The sequence below is a fragment of the Gymnoscopelus braueri genome (assembly GCF_963280865.1).
Source record: "Gymnoscopelus braueri genome assembly, chromosome: 14".
Lineage (NCBI taxonomy): Eukaryota > Metazoa > Chordata > Actinopteri > Myctophiformes > Myctophidae > Gymnoscopelus > Gymnoscopelus braueri.
The window spans coordinates 31162674-31186077 of NC_137619.1; the positions used below are offsets into that span (position 1 = coordinate 31162674).

Consider the following 23404-nt stretch of genomic DNA (forward strand, 5'->3'; position numbering starts at 1 on the left):
TATGCGGGAATAGAATCCTGCGCAAATCGCGGGCATGGCAACGGCTCGTGTTGTGACATCACACCGGCTTATATAAGGTGCTCCAGGTGTCGAAGGCGTCCAGAGAGAGAGAGAGAGAGAGAGAGAGGGCGCCAGAGATTCAGAAAAAAAGAGAAAGGAAGGAAGATGTTTTGCTGGACTGCGCATTTGAAAGGACTGCAAGGGGCACGTAGTCACGTAAATAAACATAGTCACGTTGCTGTTGCAGTGGAGGACAAGGTGTATTCCTTTGTCAAGAATGACACGGATCAGAATCAGATTCATGTGCACGTTTTCCATACAGTGTCTTTGAGCTGGAGATCGTTAAAAACTGTGACAATTGGAAGAGGAGAATTTTTCCCTAATTTCCGTGGGTCAGCTGTGCTGATCGAAGATATCATCTACATCTTCCCTTACAGCGGCAACAAATTTCTTTATGCATTTGATGTTGACACTCACAGATGGTTCAAAACCAAGGTTTCTGGGACTATTCCAGGGAAGGGGTGTGGCGACGCAGCCTGTGTCCTCGGGAAGGTCATGTATATGCTGACTTACCGCTATATCTATAAGTTAGACACCACCACATTGGTCTGGTCTTTGATGAACACCAGAGGCACTCAACCAACTTATCCTTCATCTCTCAACTGTGCCACCATCCTCGGGACAAAGATATTTTTATTTGGGTGGGACCACCGTTATGACACGGGTTACACGTTTGTGAGCGTTTTTGACACAGAGACCAACTGCTGGCTGCCTTCTGCACAGCCTTCTTCAGAATCACACTCGAGTCATTTAGCCTTTGCCTACAATGGAGAGCTGTACGTAATTGGTGGCCGCAACTTCAATGATTTGTGGAAATGCAATCCACAGACCTTCTCCGGGAAGATGGTTGAGACCAAGGGGAAAGACCCGTTGTCAAATACGTGTTACCGGACCGATGGTTGTTGCATGGCGGAAGATCGTATCATCCTCTTCCATGGTGATGACCTGTACATCTTGGACCTCAATCCTAGTTTGAAGACATTCTGCAAGCTGGCAGTTATTCAGTACCGTCTAGAGCAGTCGGAACTCCCACACAACATCAGGTGGGAACTGGCAGCCATGACTACCAACAACTAAAACATAAACAGTAATAAGCACAGCAGTAGGGGTGCTGATGGGGAAGCTGAACTACACCTTATAGGGAGAGGAAGAGGGACGTAAATAAAAAATGCGGTGTCTCTTCGGGAAACAACAACAAAATGCATAAAGAGAGAAAATAGATGTGCTAAAACAGGGTTAACCCATTAAGACCTGGAACTGTGTCATTTTTAGATTTGAGCTAAAAAAGCATTATTTTACACTTTGGGCTATTCAAAAATAGCAGATATACAAGCTCATAGCGCGGCACCGAGTGCCGCGCTATGAGCTTGTAGATCTGCTATTTTTGAAAAAAATTGAAAATGTGTGCAAATCTTAGGAATATATATATTTTTAAAGCGAACATTTTTAACTCAAATCTTTGCTTCTGGGGGGTCCCTGGAACAAAATATTTTGATGGGGGTCCGCGGCCGAATACATACCATTTTGGGGGTCCTTGACATGAAAAAGATTGAGCACCACTGATATAGAAACATACGTTTTTCAGAAAACTGTTGAGATTTAGGAGACATGTAGAATCGCCTCAGGTCTCAATGGGTTAAAGAAGAAGAAAAGAAGACCTGGCCTGGACCGCTGGCATAGCGGTCCAGGCGCCTAGGCTCAGTGTAGCCTGACACACCGGCTTCGAATGCTATCAATGCATTGAATGGGAGATTATCACGTTTTAGCAGACCATTGAATGGGCGAGTAGGCGACGAGTAGGCGATGGAAGACAGGGTTAAACAACTAAAAATGGGTCTGGTCTTCAAAATTGTAAATGCAGATTTGCCCGATATGCCCCCTATACCCGCATATCTGTATAAATACCTCGAAAAAGTTAGTGACACCCACAGCCACGAAACTAGAGGGAGCGTAAACAACAATCTGGTACCACCCACCCATAAAACAAACATGGGCAAATTCTCCTTCTATAGCACAGCCACCAAGGAATGGAATAGTCTAACCCCATCCCTCAAAAAATGCAGTTCGCTGGGCTCATTCAAAACAGCCCTAAAAACCCATCTTTCTGGAGGCCGAAAGAGGAGCTAGTACCAGTTTCCCTGTAGACAGACGACCCCCCCCCCCTCCTCTTTTTGTACATATTTTGTATTTCCTCATGCTTTTTTTGTATATAATTTTTTATTTTTCCATGCTTCCCCCCCCCTTTCTTTTTGTACATATATTTTTAAATGCTTTTTTTTTGTACATAGTGGTACTTTTTCTGTATTATCTGTATTTTCATGTTGATTTTTGAACTGTTTGGTTGCTACTATATATGTCTATGAAATTAACTCAAGGACCCCAACGGAAACAAGTCCGCAAGGACTTTTTTGGCCGGACCTTTTAGACAAAAGCATTATAAATGTAACTGTGTTGTTTTACATTCTTTTGCCTAATAAACATTTCAATCAATCAATCAATCATACTGACCTACCCGCGATTTGTCAGACCATTCATGGGGCGTAATCAGGAGCTACTGACCTTCTTGGAGGCGGAGCAGTCCCCACAACTTTATTTACGATTCTGTGCCTATCGGTACATAACTCCAACGGCGCTGAGTAGGCTCAGGCGAACGTCACACCGTTCAGGACGGCAACTCGGTCGCTTTAGCTCCCTCGGTGGTCCTTCACGGGGTGACAGTTCGCCTGAGACTGCGCGCCTCCGTCATGGTCCGCCAAAACCAAAACCGAAACTGAACTATTTAAGTCATCTCCGTTGGTAGGTCAGTATGTCTTGATAACACCCAATGAATGGTCTGATAAATCGCAGGTAGGTCAGTATGTCGCCTATTTCGCCCATTCAATGGTCTAATAAAAGGTGATAATGTCCCATTCAATGCATTGATGGCATCCGAATCCTGACTGGGGGGTCCCAAACCCACTTATAGGAGCGGCTACACCGCTCAAAAACAAGGCTCCAGACATCCCAAAACAAACTGGTAAGGCTACTCCTTGGCCTTACACCTACAACTTATCTAACCCAGCTCACTTTGCAAGGGTCGGATGGCTCAGGGTAGAGGACAGAGTACAGCAACTTGCAATGGGCCTGGTCTACAAGATACACCACAACGTAAAGATACCCATGTACCTGTCAAAGTACTTAAATACGTAAATGAACAATAACAAGGCGGACAAGGCCAACCCCAACTGGAAAATAATCCGACTTACTACAAAGCACACGGACACAGCTCTCACTTTGGGTGTACAGAGATTGGATGGCCCTCAACAAGTCTGCCACTCCCTCGGCGCTGTCCCAGCACCGAGCTGTATATATATAACATACAGTACATGTACTGTATATGTACTGTATATTTCACAACAAAAACAAAATACAAAAATATACATACTGTTCAACAAACAATCACTGACACAAAAAAAAGAATCATAAGTAAATGACCAATTGTCTTGTGTTTTGTACTGCAGAGCATGAGTCAACTGTGCTTGTTCCTAATACTGGCATGTCTCATGCTTTGCTCCCAGCTAAAACATCACAAAAACAACGCCTCAAGTCCAATATGTGTTTTCAGCTGTAAATTGCCAATTTCCCCTCAGGGATCAACAAAAAATGTTATCTAATGTTATATCCTCTCATATCTGTCAGCACTCAGCACGGCTATAACAACAACAACAAATGGATTTGCTTAGGACAGAATAAGTCAGCATGTACTACGATGATAGAGCATTCTTTTCTTCATAAGTCTTCTAATATCTTTGAGTTGGTTTGTCGCTAGAAGCGGAATACAGCATTGCACAGGACTGCAAACTCATTCGTTTCAAATATACCACCGGTATGCGATCGTGATAATGACACACTGACCAAAGATCAGCTCCCTGGCGTCTTAGGCCACATCCACACGGAAAAGTTTTTAGGTGAAACCGCATACGATTTTAATCGTTTAAACTAAAGGTCTGATTGGTCCCCAATATGCCAAAACCACTTAAACCCTACATACAAACTGACTCTATACTAGATCCTCTAGTATTTCCCTCAACACCAAAACTCTTTGGCGAAAATAGCTGTTATCTGTTATTTTTGCAGAGTGTTCGATCCAGAATAGGGATGCTAGGGTTCAAGTGGTTAACAGCCCAAGAAGGTACATTTCTCGGGTGGATCTCAGGCTCCCAAAAGGTTCCCCACCAGAATTGCTTTACTTACTCCTGAAGGAAGGCAGCTCCGCTGTTGGTGTCGTGTGCGCTGAAACAGAACAGGCAGGAAAGCATCCCTTTGCCACAAACTCTTGAAACTACACCAAGCCTGTCGTTCAAGCTACACACAGTACATGTGATTCGTGAGGCGCTGTCGAGCGAGGCAACCCGCATCGGGCGCTGTCACTGCAACTTCATGGCCAAGTGGAGAGACACCCAGAGGAAGAGCTTGCACTCATCACACTCTACGTTAAACACACTGAGACCTACACGCACACACACACACATACGCATGAGCACACGCACGCACGCACGCACACGCACACACACACACACACACACACACACACACACACACACACACACACACATACACACACACACACACACACACACACACCCCTTAGCATGTACAGCAGCAGTTGGTCATGTTGAGGGTCAGCCAATGGCAGCTCAGTAATGCAGGTCTCCTGTCTCTCTCTCTCTCTCTTTCTTTCTCGCACGCACGCACGATTGACCTTTTTCAATCAGCTATGATAATTATTTTGTATTTTATTAAAAAATATTGTATGTGTTGTATACCACCATCGCAATGGAATGTGTTGTGAGCTTGTAGATTGGCTATTTTCAAAATAATTAAGAAATGTTTGGTGGTTAAGTGGTTAAAAATAAATGAATTTGTTTCCATATGGAGGCATTATTCAAATTGTGAGTGAAGTCTAGAGGTCCAGATACAGACATGCATGAAATGGATAAGCATGACAACAGACTAATCCAATGCTGAGATAATCTATTAATCAACCGAGGGCTCCTTGTTATCTGTAGGCCATGAACACTGGAATAAATCTATAAGTCTGTGGGGGTCTCAAACTTTTTCAGACCAGGTCCCAAACAAAATACAATTTCGTTTTTTTTGTCTTGACTTCCAGGCTCATTAACCAATGTAAAGGTCTGTACACATCGGGTGCGTTTATTTTGTGCAATTAATTATAAATCATGTTGTGGGGACTGCTCTGCTTCCGGGTTGCAACCCGTGTTATTTCACGGTGGGATTTGTGGCTCATATGCGCGGCTTTTCGGGTTTTCTAGTCATCTATTTACGGAATTGTCATTCCGTGCTATTTCACCGTGTTCTGTGAGATCAGGCTGGGAAAACTACATTTGTTGTATTGGTAATTTTGTAATGGTCACACAGCAGACAAGTTTCGATTAACGATTATGATTTTCTTTTCCTTTTATATTTGACTAATCTTTGCTTTAATAAAGTTTTTTGTTTTGTTTTGTAAAACATCTTTGAGTACCGGTACCTCTATAAGTTAAATTTATTATTATTATTATCAATATTAAACGTATTACTATAAATGCATAAAATAAGGACTTTTAAGAAGAACGCTATGTTTTACGCACTATTGTAAAAACCCAGAGTCAGTTACTGGCCAAGACTTCCCAAGGAGAAGTGATAATACGGTACCAATGATTATGCTTTCTGGACGAGTCCTGCTGTCCTGACAGAGGGCCCTTCAGGGCTTGGCCTTAATTCCCCAGAAATGACATCTCATGATCCTGCATGACTGCCCTGTCATAAAAGGGGGCAGGGGTAGGATAAGGACGCTCTGCAATGCTTGCGGTAACCAATATATGTCAGTCAAAGTGGCGGCACAATTGATTCTACATTATTCAGCGCTCCAATCAAGAGGCTTGATTGTGTGTATTTCAGTTCGCAGTGCAAATTAAGCGCGGTTAACACGGTTTGCGTGCATAGATACGTGGTTGTTGACCACTTTCAACCTGGCATACCTATTTTTGGGCATGTATCGGTGAAGATTTTCCAAAATGTTAGCCAATCTAGATAGCCAATCTACAAAGACATGCAACGCATTATGATCTTGTATATCAAACCAAACCCCCCCACCCGAGTTTCATATCTAAAACACTCAGCCTGTCCCTGTCTGTCTGAACATTCCACTGAAAGAATGGCTGAAGAATCTGAATGTTATAAAATGGCACAGAGCTACAGTATAGTACTGGCTTATGGTATATTGGAAGGTTTCTGGTTAGCAGTGCAAGCTCCTGGAGTAGATAAGCTTATATAGCTGAGGTACCACAAAAAAAGCATAAACAAATCTGCGTTGATCTGAGTGAGTGTTGCTCATAGACAACTTAAACTGGAAAAGCAACATACTGTAAAGTATGAAAAGTTCTGAGCGACAAAGTATAAATTTGCCTTTGCTGAAAGTATAGTTAGTTGCTGAAAGTGAGGTGAGGGTCGTACCTGTTGTTGTGAGAGTGCGAGACACTGGTGAACGAGCCAGAGGCACAGCTTCCTCCCTCCAACCGGTCTACACTGCTCCGCTCTGACTGACAGCCTTGTGAAGATATCTGAGAAGGACAACAAGAACACGCACACACGCCACACGCACACACACACACACACACACACGCCACACGCACACACACACACACACACACACACACACACACGCACACGCACACGCACACGCACACACACACACACACACACACACACACACACACACACACACACAAACTGCTTAATTCAGCCTCTTACTGCTTTACTCATAATCTGAGTTTATGAAAAATGTTAAAGGGTTGACCATAATTGTGCTTCAGTGGAAAAAGTTGTGTTGTTTTGATTTTAATTAGAGCGTTGAATGCAAAACATCTGGTGTGACAAAGTAGATTGAAAGCAAGCGATTATACTATTGATGCTTCTTTTGATTACCGTAATTTTCGCACTATAAGCCGCACCTGAATATAAGCCGCAGCAGCTAAATTGAATGATTTGTACATATATAAGCCGCACTGGACTATAAGCCGCGGGTGTCAAATCCATATATTTAGGAGGTCCCCTAGTGGCCGTTAGCTGTAAAAATCCATAGATAAGCCGCACCGTTATATAAGCCGCAGGGTCGAAAAATTGGAAAAAAGTCGCGGCTTATAGTCCGAAATTTACGGTAATCAAATAATCGAGAAACGTGTTTTTATATAAACAAATCAATCAAACACTTGAGTGTTATTGTTATGAATTATATATTATATATAATGATTTATCTGAATAAAACCATATACACTTGATAGTGGAAAGGGCAGAGGGCAGACAGACAAGTGTCTGCCTCTCAGATACATGTGTGTGTGTGCAACAGTGACTCTGCAAAGTCTAATTACAAACATGTCATGCCACTGACCGGAGACATAGTCAGAAAAAGCTGAACCCTCACCCACTCCTGCTCAGATAACGTAAAATCATACCTGGAGCTATCTCATTGCAACAGGCTACTGACCAGCACAAAATAGATTCGGACATTGGGACATCCCAGCCTAAAGGCAACAAGGTTACTTTTAGAAGAAGACCTGGCAGTGATTGTGACATAGACTTAGAAAGGTCAAAGCTCTCAGATGGGTAAACTGTTCTAATAATAACGTTAATGAATGTACTTGGATTACACTGCGACGACATTCATCAGTGTATAATTTGACTTCTGGAGGAACCCTTTAAACTGCCTGACCCACCTAGACAGCTTGAGTATATTTTCTTGTATTAGCAGGTTGCTTTAAGTAGCTGTACTTTGCTCAAAAGTATCAGTGTTGTATAGTTGGTTTAGCTTAAATGTAGTTTGTTATTTTGCTTGCTTCAAAGCCTATTGTTAGGTCTCAGCTGACAGCCCCATTAAAGGGACTTCCACCTCAACCAGCTCAATAGCCTTGGATAAATAGGGGAGGGGCCTATATAGTCTGAAGGTGTTTATAAGTGTGTCCAGGAATAGTGTTACTTCAGTGTGTAATTTGACTTCTGGAGGAACCCTGTAAACTGCCTGACCCACCTTGACAGCTTGAGTATATTTTCTTGTATTAGCAGGTTGCTTTAAGTAGCTGTACTTTGCTCAAAAGTATCAGTGTTGTATAGTTGGTTTAGCTTAAAAGTAGTTTGTTATTTTGCTTGCTTCAAAGCCTATTGTTAGGTCTCAGCTGACAGCCCCATTAACATCCACCGCCAAGAACGTAGTCCTACGGTCCGTTAAATCCAATTGTTAAGCGCCGAAACCGTAGTCCTACGGTCCGGGTGTTTTTTTTCAATTTTCTAGGGGGACCATTTTCAGTGTAACACCACTGGAAGTCGACCGGAAGTGCGATCCCGTTTTTTGTTTCCCGTCGGCCTCCATTCTAAGTCGTACACTAAAACCCCTTTAAAACCTAGTTTTTCATCCTCGCATTTCCCATGTTAACATAAACGGTCAGAACTCAAACATGGCGGCTCCGTTTGACACGCGGTCTCGACGAGTACACACCAGGACATGTGCACGTTGTTTACAAACATTGGATCGCGCAATCTAAAGGATTTTAACGGGGCCTATGGCGACCTGAAAAAAACAAAAAACAACAATAAAACCTTGGCACTGGTGAGTACATTATGAGATTAGCCCTTGGCGGTGGATGTGTTAAAGGGACTTTCACCTCAACCAGCTCAATAGCCTTGGATAAATAGGGGAGGGGCCTACACTCCTCGCAGGCGATTAGCAATCAGTTGAAGTGGCCTTAAATACTTGCTCTGAAAGCGGTAGCTTTTAAGCGGCTAGCAAACGAAAAGGCTAGGCGAACAAAGGCAAGAGGCGACTTTGTCAAAGCCCGACTTCGTCAATGTATGACCTTCGACATTGAGTGCTTCTTCTCTTCATAAGCAGCATCAGTGTTTAGTGACATATATAGTAGTGTGATAGATATAGTAGTTTGTATATGTTTAGTGATCTACGATGTGTTTTCTTCCTATTCCTGTCCTCTCCTCTTCCTGGTGGTCGCAAAAACACTGGGTTCCACCCAGATGTCGCGATACCACTAATCTAATATATCCTACTCTTTCAACTCACGTCGAGCAAGTGGTAACAGGAGGGGTTTGGAATTGCCACTCGGCTGTGGTGGAAGGCAAAGCTACTTTCATCTCAGGCTACGCATCCTTGCTCTCCCTCAACTTCCTTGCTCTAACTGAGACTTGGATCAAACCAGATAACACTGCTACCCCCGCGGCTCTGTCAGATGTGTACTCTTTCTCTCACACTCCCAGAGCCGTGCGGACAGGTGGTGGTACTGGTCTGCTAATTTCCAGAAAATGGAAATACTCTCCTGTTTCACTGTCACAATTCTCTCCTAACTCGTTTGAATTTCATGTGGTCACTGTTTCTCATCCAGTCAAGCTCACCATTGCAGTTGTTTATCGCCCACCGGGCCCTGCTGATGGCTTCCTGGAGGAGCTTCTCACCTTCCAATCTCTCATTTCTACTTTTTCCTCCTCTCTATCAGCTGCTAAAGCTGCTTTCTTCTGCACTAAAATTCAGGCTTCTGCTTCCAACCCTAAAAAACTCTTTGAAACTTTCTCCTCTCTCCTGCAACCACCACCCCCTCCTCCCTCCTCGTCCCTCCTCCCTGACGATTTCGCCAACTTCTTTGACAAGAAGGTGAACGATATCCGATCCTCCTTCCCTCCTCCCCCGGCTGGTGCCCTGCGCACTACCCACACCCGTCTACCTGCCACCCCCCCCTCTCTACCTTCATCTACTCCTCTTCCCCCCCCCTCCCCCTCCCCCTCCCCCTCTCTATCCCACTTCTCTCCCCTCTCCCCTAACGAGGTCCTTCTCCTTGTTACCTCTAGTCGCCCCACCTCATGCTCTCTGGACCCGGTCCCATCCACTCTGCTGCAGTCTATTGCACCTGAACTTCTTCCCTTCTTAACCCACCTTATTAACACCTCTCTGACATCTGGCTACTTTCCCTCTGCTTTCAAGACTGCCAGAGTCACCCCCCTCCTGAAGAAACCGACACTTGACCCCTCTGAGATCAAGAACTACAGAGCTGTTTCCCTTCTATCCTTCCTATCTAAAACTCTCGAACGTGCTGTCTTTAAACAACTGTCCTCCTATCTCCACCAGAACAACCTCCTGGACTCCAACCAGTCTGGGTTCAAAGTGGGTCACTCGACAGAGACCGCCCTCCTGGCAGTGACGGAGTCGCTTCATGCCGCTAGAGCGAACTCTCTCTCCTCCGTCCTGATACTCCTGGACCTGTCTGCAGCGTTCGACACGGTGAACCATCAGATCCTCCTCTCCACCCTCGAGGGGATGGGTGTCTCAGGCTCTGCACTCTCCCTGTTTGCATCCTACCTGACGGGTCGCTCCTACCAGGTGATGCTGAGAGGGTCTGTGTCAGAACCACACAGGCTCACAACTTGGGTTCCCCAAGGCTCGGTTCTGGGTCCTCTTCTTTTCTCTCTCTACACTACATCTCTTGGTGCTGTCATCCACTCCCATGGCTTTTCCTACCACTGCTATGCCGATGACACCCAGCTGATCCTCTCATTCCCCCCCTCTGATACCCAAGTGGAGGCACGCATTGCTGCTTGTCTGGCTGACATCTCGGAGTGGATGTCGACAAACCACCTGAAGCTCAACCTGGACAAGACCGAGCTGATGTTCCTCCCGGGGAAGGGCTGTCCGCACCGAGACATGGCCATCACCATTGATAATGCTGTGGTGACCTCAACTCGGACTGCGAAGAATCTGGGTGTGACCCTGGACGATCAACTGACGTTCTCGGCAAACATCGCATCAGTGACAAGGTCCTGCAGATTCCTCCTCTACAACATCAGGAGGATTCGCCCCTTCCTCACGGAGAAGGCAGCCCAGGTGCTCATCCAGGCTCTTGTCATCTCCCGCCTGGACTACTGCAACTCCCTCCTTGCTGGTGCTTCGGCATCTGCCATCAGACTTCTGGAGCTTGTTCAGAAAGCTGCGGCTCGTCTGGTGTTCAACCGCCCCAAGTTCTCCCACACAACCATCCTTCTCCGTTCTCTACACTGGCTCCCCGTAGCGGCTCGCATCCAGTTCAAAACCCTGGTGCTAGCCTATAGGGCAGTGAAAGGAACAGCTCCTTCTTAACTCCGGGCTATGGTCGATGCCTACACCCCTGCCCGACCACTTCGGTCTGCCACCTCGGGGCGACTGATTGCCTCGTCACTCAAGGGTCCTTCTGGCCGATCCACACGGTCACGACTCTTTTCTGTTCTGGCCCCACAGTGGTGGAATGAACTTCCCACTGATGTTAGGACAGCAGAGTCACTGCCCATATTTCGGCGCAGGCTGAAAACCCACCTCTTCAGGAAACACTACCCTTCCTCTCTGCCTGACCTACTTGTTGTTCGAACGCTTGTTTTCTATTGTTGTATTGTTTATTGGATCTTGTTTAGTCGATACACTTATTTGTTTTGGCTCATGCTCATTTGATTTAGCTATTTTGTCTCATCTGTTTAACGAAATAGGTAGCTGATATATTGCACTTTTACCTTAGCGCTAGGTATACTCTTGGTTGCTTGTTTTTGCAGAAAATGCACTAAAGACTTCTGGTGATTAGTAGTTTTCGTTCCCTACCTATGTTGAATACACTTATTGTAAGTCGCTTTGGATAAAAGCGTCTGCTAAATGACTGTAATGTAATGTAATGTAATGTAATGTAATGTAATGTATCAAGACACCCTGAATCCTGTAAAGTCCTAAGCAGACCTGCAGCGGTCTGCTTCAGCTTGTGTTATTGGCTTATGTATGGCTAACTATTTAAATAAACTAATATGTGATTATAACTCGTCGTTGTCTGTCATAACTTGATTAATAAGTTAACATTTGACGTCAATCGAACAGGATATTGATGAATAGATTGGCAGAAGCGGAGAGTGCCAGTACATCTAGCAGGCAAAGGCGCCAACCAGTGACAAGAAAAAAGGTCAGTTTATTAATTCTTTCTAGATTATAAAAAAAATAGGGAATTCCTGCTGGATGTACTGGGAGAATCCTAATTGTTGTTGAATCTGTTCAAAAATTAATAAAACAACCAAGTGCGAAGGACATAAGACCATAAATGGAAGACAGACAGACATACTTAAATGCATGAATGTTTTAAATAACTGCATGACGTCGCATTGCACTGTGCTTGGTGAAAAGATTACAGATGAAATACGGGTGTGTTAATCAGATCGTAATGGCTTGGACGTAATGACAAGAATGAAGCCATACGGATGAAGTCTGTTTTAAGAAGTACATACAACGTAGACGACCAAAATAGTGGTTTAGCCTTCGGGCTCTACATGTATTGTAGAATTGAAAAACACATAGACATCTCTTAAGTCGAGAAGACGATGACAAACAGGTAGGCCTGCCGTTTTAACCATCGTATAAAAACGTAACTCACTTTACAAAAGGGGATGTTAGACACAATTGATCAGTCATACATTTAAGGAATTATTTTAATAAATAATAAATCCATAAAATAAGATATTGTAAATTTTGCACCAAGCCAACGCACGAGTATGATTGTGTGAAAAACATGGTTGTGACCTGATCAATCAAAAGCATGTTTTGAAAAGTAGAAAGTGTTGTTACTAGTAGGAATTATAAAGAGCCACACAAAATGAAAAGTGCAACCCAATAACCACGGTATTATTTTAATCTGTCTGTGTAACAGTAATAACCTACCCCAAGTGTTCACAGTTGTACATTTACTGTCATAACTTGATTAATAAGTTAACATTATTTTCTACTTTGTCGTACAAGGGAGTCGTGCAAATATAAAGAAATTAATATATCTACAAGCTCACAACGTGTCAGATCGCAAAGTATGTAGATCGGTTATTCTCATTATTTCTTTGAAAACTATGTTTTTGAAACTTTTCTCCTGTCATGACATGGTGAGAATTGGGATCGATTATGAATACATTATTTTATTAAATGAGTGATTATTGATTATAGTTCATAATTAAATAGTAATTAATGAATTACGATTTAATTAATTAATGATTACATTGATTAGTTTGATAATTGTTGCACCCATAATGTGCCTCACCTCAAAGCCAGCGAGCGCAGAGAGAGCTGGAGGAGGGGGTGATGAGGAGGGGGTGGTGGCGGCTGTTTCCCTGAATGACGGAGGGAGCAGCGCCGCAGGGGAACGGTTAAAGAGGACAGACTCATGTCTGAGAAGGTGGAGCAAGAGGCCGTTGCACACATTCTGGTCATCTAGCATCTTGGGCCCGACTGGGACACTGCAGAGCAGAAAGACAGAAGATCACAACAATGTCATTTAGTGTTACATTTAACATGAATGTTTAACTCAAAAATGTATCTTCATGTGCCCGTAGTTGTTTATTATAATAATGAATGTGGAGAAATGAATGGATATGCAAAATACAGGTCCCCTCTGAATAAAGGTGTTGTGTGCAAAGCCTGCTGCTAAAGGGTTCCATCTAGTGGAATCGCACACGCATGGCACAGAAATCTACAAGTGAATGGAAGAAAAAAGAAGAAAGAAAAGAAGAAAATATTTACACAAGGAGAAAGCCAGAAAGGAGGGGTGACAAAGCTCAGCCTGACAGCTTAGACTGGAACACCATATCAAGCATCACAATCACAGGCCAAGCTAATAAAGAAGGAACATTATCTCAGCCACTCTCACGTCATCGCCATCGGCACAACTTTCTATTGGCTGTACCGACATATTTGACCTCAAGGTGAACCACACTAAAACACGCTCCAAGTTATTAATGTCTGCAATAGTGCCAAAAAGTACTTTCCAAAACAAAAAAGACAAACACACCTCCCCACCCCACCCGAGCACTTTCCGGCCACTTGGCCTACATTCCACAGATATGATTAACAGCTCTCCGCTCCGGGAAGTGCCACACACAGTGGGAACATCTTCATGTGTTTACCTGGAAGGGCTTGTTTGTTTTCAAATAGGCTCCGCCGCCTCCGTCATTGTCACATCGGAAAAAGAGTACAGTTCGGGGCAAAGTTCGCCGAAAGCATAAACTCCAGGGAAGAGAATGTGAAACATTTGGGTATTAATAGAAGTTTGTTTGTGTGTGTGTGTGTGCGTGAGTTCGGGCCGGAGGGACAGTATGCAGGGGATTACATAACGGACGCATGAATGAGAGGCGTCACTCACAGGCTTTTTGGAAGAGTCTCGGGTGACAAATGCATGTGAGAGTATTGGACTGTGAAGCAGCGGGGACACCCGCTGTGTGGCAGGATTAGGGCGTGCTGAGTTCAGAGACAAAAGGGATGCTTAACCGCAGTCGAATCATGAGCGGGTGTTGAAGTACATGTGATATACTGTGTGAGGCTGGGTTATGCCGTTGTGATCGTCATTGCGTTATATTACATCAATCCGTTCAGGGAAGTCCCATGCCTTTTCAAGAACGCCAACCGCAACTTTTTTTATTTGTCAGTCACAGGTATAATACCAGCGGTGTCAAACTACCATCCCAGGGGCCGGATCCAGCCTGTGGGACCATTTGAGGGGAAAAAATATAAAAGAAAAATAAATTAACAAAGGAAAATGTAATGTAAAATATTCACATCCAGCCACTCTCTCCCCCCTTGCCGCTGCCGCACAGGTGAAGCTGCCATTGTGTGAACATCAAAAACAATGGAGGCAGCAGGTAGGTGGTAGACCTTTATCAAAGGAGTAGTTCACCCCAGAAATTACATATTTTCAATCAATTACACACCCTATGAAGCCTTGAATTCATGGAGATTTTTAGTTTTTGTCGCATTCCTGAGCCAATAATTTGATGACCGGGTCATCGGTCAGTAAGAGACTCCGTCGGTCATCAAATTATTGGCTCGGAATGCGACAAAAACAATGAACAAACAAACATGAATTCAAGGTAATTAATAGAAAATAAGTAATTTTTTGGGTGAACTACCCCTTTAATCTCATGGTTGAAATTCAGTTTCACCTTTTCAAATTGGGAATATTTGATGAGGGGTGGGTTGCTACCAGGAGTCACCCATAAAAGTATCATTTAATTTAACAAATTAATTTAACAAATTATTAACCTGATCTACTGTAGCAAACATAACATAATTTCAGCAGAAAACAGGTCTCTCACTCTGACTTTAGGGGTATCATTCATGACACTTCAGTAGCCATTTTTTTGCCCTTCGCCCCTGTGAATTTCTCTCTCTCCTTTTCTCTCCACATCTGTCCCCCTCTGTTTATTGTTCTTCTCTCTCTTGCACCAGAAGCAGGCAGTGCAGGATATCCGGCTATCTCCCAGTACACACACACTGTCACACGCGTGCGTGCGCACGCTCACACACACACACACACACACACACACACACACACACTCTATTTTCCTAACAGCGCAAAATGTCACATGAGATAAAAAACATCACATGACATTTTGCCCTCGTATGCAGAACTGTGGAGCGTGACCGAACACAAATTCCATTGGGGTGTCATTAACTGAAGAGAAGAGAAGACCTGGACAAGGGGGAGGTGAGCTGTGGAGATAGGGAGACGGTTGAGGGGGGAAAAGGGAGAAAAAAGAGAGAGGCAAAGAGGAGGGGATGGAGAGGAAAGGGTGTTGACTGATTCTAAATAAATCTTTCTCCAATGGAGCCCAAATTAGGAGAGCGGAGGTTTGTAGAATGTGTGTCTGCTCTTCATGTACACTGTACTGCATGTGTCTGACTCCCCAGGGGATGTAATTGTTTACAATGACGGTTGAGTTGTGTAAACAGGATGGGCCGGGGGTGACAGTTTGGGCCCAAACCTCTGCCCTGTTCCGTCCGTCTGACTGTCAATCTTTTTGCCTGTGTCTCGCCATGGCTTGCCCTATCGACTCACCCACACCCATTTCCTAAGCAAGCCCACACCACCTCACTTAGCCCCTGTGGTTGATCCGAACATGCACAAATGGTTTGTATGTTGTCAAATAGAGGCAGGGAAATGAATTACATTTGTGGAGATTTTGTTCACATCTGGTTTGGGAAAAGTCCAGGCCAAAAAGCATTTTTTGTTTTAATTAAAAAGACATCATTGTCACTCAGACTTTGGGCTTGACCCTCTGCATCCAGATGTAGTTAACCAACGATGGATTTTCATGCCAAATTTGCTGAATTGTATGGTATATTCTGCCTGTTTGTGGTGACTTCGAAATTGGTCTTCTGCTAGTCGAGCTCTCTTGAGAGTTCTAATGTGTCATGTTTTTAGGCTGAAAAGCTGCTATTTTTGGCAAGCAACATGGTCATATGAAGAAGTATAAAACTATTAGGTATGGTGTGAACAAGCCCTCAATCACTCTTTTACAAGACATCATGTCTTGTAAAACTCAAGTTCAGCTTCCGGCAGCATACCAAGAATTCACAGATTTGCCTAGGGGTGTAACAGTTAATTGAATTAATCGATTATTTAAACAGGGTTCAGACTAATTGATGGATAGACTAATATCTATCCATCAGTTAAATTAAATTATCCATCAAAATACCTGGATAGGCTCCAGTATGTCCAAAATTGGCAGCATATCACCCCCACCCGTGAACAACTGCACTGGCTTCCTGTTAAGTTCCGCTTCTATTACAAACTCCTCCTTCTCAACTACAAATGTCTCAATGCCCTGGCTCCAGACTGTCTCTCAGGCCTCCTCCATAAACGTACTCTGTCACGGAACCTGCGGTCCACAGACTTGGACCTCCCCTCTATTCCCCCAACAAGCAAGCGAACCTTGGGGGACAGAGCCTTCAGTGTGGCAGCCCCCACCCTGTGGAACTCTCTCCCAATGGAGATTCACCATGCTCCAACACTGGACTTTTTTAAGGCTGCCTTGAAAAGACACCTATTCTCCCAGGCTTATAGCAAATAGTTGTTTGTTGTTTTGTTTGGTTGTGTGTTTGTTTGTTGGTTGTTTATTGTTTTTGATGCAAAGCATCCTTGGGTTCATGAATGGCGCTATATAAATTCAAGCTGTTAGTACTATTATTATCAATAGATTTTTTTTTGCAGTCAATTCCTTGTTATAAGAAAAGCATATATATCAAAAGATGCGCTTCAAGATAAGTACTCGATAGAATAATCACTAAGAAAATAATTTATTGCAAGATATGCCTTTGAGAACCTACTGTAGGTCTCATTAGTGCTCTGAGAGATGACTTGGTTATGTCATTAGAAACAGCAACTCACTGGAATATGCAGGGTCCAAAGATCGTTGCCAGGTTCTCCACTGGCATGTGATTGGATTGGCTGTGAGCGGCCACTCTGGCCAGGAAGTGGACGAGGTAAGAGAAGATGCACAGGTTGTCATCAGGGAGGTGGCGAAGAGTTTCTCTGAGAGACTGGTTCAGTTCTCCCTCACCGGCACATCCTGCAACGCAACAAGTTGGATTTTATAATAAAGCAATAACTCACTTCTCACTGGCAGGTGAGCCCGGTGAGCTGGCAATGTGTGGTGAGGGTTAATTGACAGAATGACTAATTGGGAGGAAAAAAGAGGTAAAGAAAATAACTGGCTACTCTAAATCTATTTTAAAAAAAGACATAAAATACTTCATAGCCATGGAATTATGGTTATTATACCACACATATCAAACAATCAGATTTAGTGATTTGTAGTTTTATAAAGTGACACTTTACATAATTAGTGGCCAATTTATTTGATGTAACATAGATACTGGTAATGCAAGAGCATCACTTTTCCATGCAGATATAAATATCCTTAAATCGCCCCAGTCACAAAAAAACAGAACTAGATCCGGGGCTATATTGACAAATATCATATTTTTGACTGAATACCTCTATATCTGTAATGTGACAATCATTTTGGCTTTCAGAAGATATTTAAATCCAACAGAAATGTTGGACAAAGGATCATTGGAAAGGCATATGATGATCAAACTGGTAAAGGCCTTCAATGTTCATTTCAATCAGTTACAACAGAGATGCACATTTCTGAACTTATAATAATAATAATAATAATAATAAACTTTATTTGTATAGCACCTTTCATGACATGAAATGCAGCTCAAAGTGCTTTACAGAGCAAGGATACAATTACAGTTAGAACCAATTTAACAATAAAGCAAACAAAAATAAAATAAAATAAAATAAAAGCAGTAAAATGCAGTAAAATGCAGTGGCCCTCGCCACTACACAACTACAACACAAATGGATATAACTTAAATGTAGTGGCCACTGTCCTCTACAACACAGCTAAAGAAATATCCACACTTCACACAATTGCCAATATTACATGTGTACCTTGTGTACCTTAGTAATATATCTTCACACAATTGTCAATATTACACCTTAGTAATATATTTTCACTTAGTAATATTACACCTTAGTAATATATTTTCACCATGTTTACCACGTGTGGACTAGCCCAGGGGATCTGCTAACTTATCACATCCAAACCACACACCGTACACCCCTGAGAATGATATCGGGGTTATACAAGATATATAGAATAAACATAGACAAAAGGATCTGCCCTGGAGGGTCCACAACGTGTCGACGTGCTAAAAATAAAATAAAATAAAATAAAAGCAGTAAAATGCAGTAAAATGCAGTGGCCCTCGCCACAACACAACTACAACACACACAATTGCCAATATTACATGTGTACCTTGTGTACCTTAGTAATATATCTTCACACAATTGTCAATAAGTCATAAGTCATAAGTTACTACTTTACTGTTATGCAGCCTTTAAGACCAGAAAAAGAGAGCAAGTTATTACGATAACCAAAATCCCCAAATCTACCGTAGTCTCATATCACAATATCAATATTATATACCGTATATCACAAAGCAACACAACTAGCATATAAACTGCTTCAATAACACAATCCCAAATGGTCAAATTACACACACATTACACATTACATGCAGGCTACTGTCAGTCAGTATTCTGCTGTCTCTTATGACAGGCAAAGGCACGTTCACAGCAACATTATCTGTCCTGGACTCAACCTGTACAGCATCATCTAGCACTGGCGGTGACAAGCCAGGATAATCAATGGCTGGCCCTGGGGCCCGTATTCCCCATTTCTGAATTTAGAGACTTCATCTTATGTAAGAAGTCAGAGGCGGGGGGACGTTGTCAAGACTAGAACAATGGATGGCAGGTGGTTCCAGGGATAATAATCCTCTCCACCCAAACTGCCATCATCATGGTATCATTTCCCCTGGTCCTGCCAGTAAGTCTTGGGGTTCCATTGCACTCACTGGGAGTATTTTCTCCTCAACTTCCTTGTCTGGATAAAGCTTTTTTCCCCATGAGAATTTAACTGGTGGAAGAATAGGCTGATGTAGCAGCAATGCAACCTATTGCATGAGACTACAACTGTTCTAAATGGAATCTAATTTGGAATTATTCTTAGGTTAGTTTAGCCTCTGATTTGACATTGCATTATATTTCATAATATATTTATTGTTGATGTTTTGAAAACACGAGAAACAGACATAAAACTAAACAAAAAAAACATTATTCACAAAAGACAAAGCATTTGATAAAGAAAAAACATGGCCTATTTCAAGAAAATAAGTTACACTGCTGAGTCACACAACATGTCTTGAAGGGGGTGTAAGTGACATGCTCCTGCAAACCAAAGTGTCATACCCCCTAAAGCAACCACCGCCACAGAGTGAGCCAACCCCCCAGCATAAAGCAGACACATTTTCAGGGTGGGACACCAACCCCACCCAACCACGAATGAGAACTCCACAAGGAGACGGCACCCACCGCTCGCCTATACAGCAGAGCCCATTCAGACTAGCCGGTGAACGCGCACGAACACGCTACGGCACAACCATACATACATGTCGGAGAACCGCTGTGTCACACCAAAAGTTAATACAGTTTTGGATATGTCCACAAATGGATATGACGAATTTTACAGAGTAAGCTCCGGTGTGCCTTCAAATTTCCTCAAATGTACCAAAAAGACATGCTAATAATTTTGTCAAACAAAGACAAATATTTTACTAACTTCAATTAGTGTATGGTTACACTTTTCACCCTACAAAAATGAATGCTATTTGCTCATTGGTCAGCATTTTTCTTTTTTTTATATTTTGTTCATCGATGATCATACCTGGTTTGTGAAATTGCTGAAGGATCTATAATTACTTTTCCTATGGATTGTTGTGGTTGTGTAATGTGGCTAATGGTAATCATATTGTACCTGTGAAGCTGAGGACTAGAGCTTTGCGTTGAGGCTCTGGAACCAGGGGACTTGGAAGCTCCCGGAGGAAGAGCTTGAGGAGGGAGGCCACCGTCGGAACATCACCCTCCTGCTGGAAGTCCACCCTCTCCCCCTGATCGCAGCGCAGCCTCAGCTGCCTGGTTCGGACCACCGAGCCACACAGACGAAACAGACCCCTCTGGTGCACTCCTGAGAATTGAAGAGGATTAGTTGTAATAACAGATTCTCTCAATCACTTGGATGCATTTCCTGAAAATTTTAGAACAAACTACTAGAAAAAACATTATTTATTACATATTGCTTTTTTTGCCACTGTTGCACAACCCCACCCCTCTGGAGACAAACAGTACAGTCAAGTTCTACTGGACTCTCAAGGGGCTTCCATTCTCTCCTCCCTGCCTACCCGTCCTCTGTGTTTATTGTTTATTTGTCCCATAAGCTACTACCTTAGCAGCAGCTACTCTTTCTGGGGGTCCTGTGCCCTTCACCACACTACCCATGGACCACCTGCTTCTTGCTCCATTTTTATGTAGAAACAGTGCACATTTAGCATTTATATATGTCTGTGAGTATTGTATTCACAATTTGCACCTGTAGGATGGAGTTGACAGCATGTGTTCTCTGTTACTCTTCAACTGTCTGGAGAGAAGTTACTTACTTCAACCACCCATGATGCTGGCCTTATAATTCTCCTTGTACAAAGTATTTTGCATGCAATGACTTACCCAGTGAAAAACTCTGTCAATGCGAATGGATAATGTTCATAGACAATTGAGGGGAAATAAACTGTTTTAATCAGAATACCAAAGTGGAATGAGAATTTCATCTACACTATGACAACTGTGTTTTACATTCTGTGTGAACACAATGAGAAGTGCAATAGTGTAATTGGCCAATTGCATTAATGGTGTGTGGGGCTCTGTTAAGAGAATGAGGTTAGAGTTTCAAGAAATGCATCCAAGCGATTGAGAAAAGCAGGTGAAAATTTACTCAGTTAAAAGTGGAAAGGCAAAATATTGGGGCGGGCGGGTCTAGTTTGTGTTTTGATATATCACGGGTGACGGGTCGGTCTACGAATCTAATTATTGTGTAAGCCGATCGCATCATGATATCTCTATTACCATTCCTGTCCAGAAACTCCACCATCTGTCTCAATACGAAGGGGACTCCACTGGCCAGCTGCCCATCTTCTCTCAGCCTCTCCAGGGCCACACCAAACACAGAACTGGACCCTAGGTCAAGCTTGGGAACCAGGGCTGGAGTAGTGGGCTCTGGGCCGACTTTGACATTAGACCTCCTGATCCTCACAGAAGATGGGTCATTCTGCACAGAGAGAGACGGAACATGCTGTTAGTATCATTAATTTAATTTTCCCATAATTAATGCCTTCAAGGTATGAGATAAAAGGAGTGTTTTTTTGGAATGTGATGATCCTCCACATTGCACCGAGATGCCCTGTGATACACTTGGGTATTATTATTATTATAAGATGAGTGCTTATCTTAGCTATTCATTAATGACCCGGGTTATAATGTTGAAGAGGTCACGAATAGCTGCTTAGTGCTTAGCAATGTAGTTACTAGTAGTTACATAATCCAGATGTTATGACAACATTTACAACATTGTAAAAACCCAGTCAACTGAACAAAGTGTCATTAACCCACTAGCTCAATTATTTGTAGCCTACATTAATCATTCAAAAATAATCCTTGCATAAAAGCCCTGCATACGTTTTTTTGCTTAATTCAGTGGTTCTCAACCTTCAGGCCGCTATGTGACCCCCCCAAATAATCATATTTCACACACACACACACACACACACACACACACACACACACACACACACACACACACACACACACACACACACACACACACTGATAAGCACCTGGAAAGTAGGAGTTGAGGCATTACATTTAGACTCGGTTCCACAGATAAATATTGTGATACTAGCAATATTGTACAATAATTACGTGATCTACAAGCTCACAATTGTGAACTTGTAGATCTGCAATTTTCACAATGTTTGCCTATTTCTTATATCATTTGACAATTTGGACAATGTTTGACCAGTTTTTATAGTATAGTTTGTTGATTACTTTTGATGCAGTAATGATCTTTTTTATTTAATTTTTTTTTTTTTTTTTTAGGCATTAAAAAGGTCTTAAAAGTACCTTAAATTGTCTCTTTACAGTCATCTGCCCCCCCCCCCCCCCCCCCCGCCCCCAAAAAAAAGAAATCATGTGGGGACCCCAACCCACAGGAAAACCACTGGACCAAGAAGTTAAACTTACACAGAGAGACATTGAGGCGCTTGCTCCCATCTTTCTTTCTTTCTTTCTTTCTTTCTTTGTTTTTTATCTTAGTGGACAGTCAGGACAGCTCTTCATTTTTCCAAGTGTGGCAAAACAAAACGTCCTTTTTCCTCCTCGACATGACGCTCCTATTGGAAAGTTGAAATGTAACACGTGAAATATAATAATTGTTGACATGATCCTACAGAATGTGGGATTGCTGGAAGTGGAGGTGGATCTAAAGTAGAGGTTGATAAATAAATACAAATATTCTAACGGGACTATACTAGCGTCGATCGTCGCCTGTTTCAGCCATCAAGGCTCAGTCAGGGAAGTTGTTTAGGTTGCTAGTCATGTGACATAATATGTGTTGCCATGGTGATTTCAGCCGGTTGCCAGGACAAGGCTAAACGTACTCAGTGTCGACTATGCAGTGTGTGCGAACAATTGTTCATTTTCTCAGCGGTGGAAACAGTACTCAAAATGTTTCCAAAGTATCAATACTGCTGTGCAATGTAAAAATACTCTTGTTACAAGTAAAAGTCCGGAATTCAAAATGTACTTGAGTTTACTTAAGTACAGTAGCCTACTTGTGAACATGTACTTAGTTACTTTACACCACTGCATTTTCTGTTCTTTTTAAAAAAACCAATGTAGAGAATTTTTTTCAGTCAAAGGACGTTATTGGAAAAGCACCGTGCATTTACTTTAGTTTTCCCATGAACAGTAATTAATTTCCTCCAGTCCTGGCACAGGAGGACTGCCTCCAAACATGGCAACCTTGC

At 42.8% G+C, this 23404-nt stretch overlaps 1 protein-coding gene across 3 annotated transcripts in view; it reads right to left on the reverse strand.

Annotated features, from left to right (window-relative positions):
• The window catches only part of LOC308101066 (protein FAM13A-like), a 49466-nt gene extending 26540 nt beyond the window's left edge, over positions 1-22926 (reverse strand). For all 3 annotated transcript variants that reach the window (XM_080450376.1, XM_080450374.1, XM_080450375.1), the window contains exons 1-6: positions 22620-22926; positions 21447-21648; positions 20305-20514; positions 17304-17484; positions 13182-13377; positions 6556-6662 (exon numbers count right to left, since the gene is read on the reverse strand). In XM_080450376.1, the coding sequence (XP_080306502.1) occupies positions 6556-6662; positions 13182-13377; positions 17304-17484; positions 20305-20514; positions 21447-21648; positions 22620-22649 (926 nt within the window). In that variant the 5' untranslated portion in view covers positions 22650-22926. The remainder of the gene's footprint in view (positions 1-6555; positions 6663-13181; positions 13378-17303; positions 17485-20304; positions 20515-21446; positions 21649-22619) is intronic.
• Between the last annotated feature and the right edge of the window lie 478 nt (positions 22927-23404).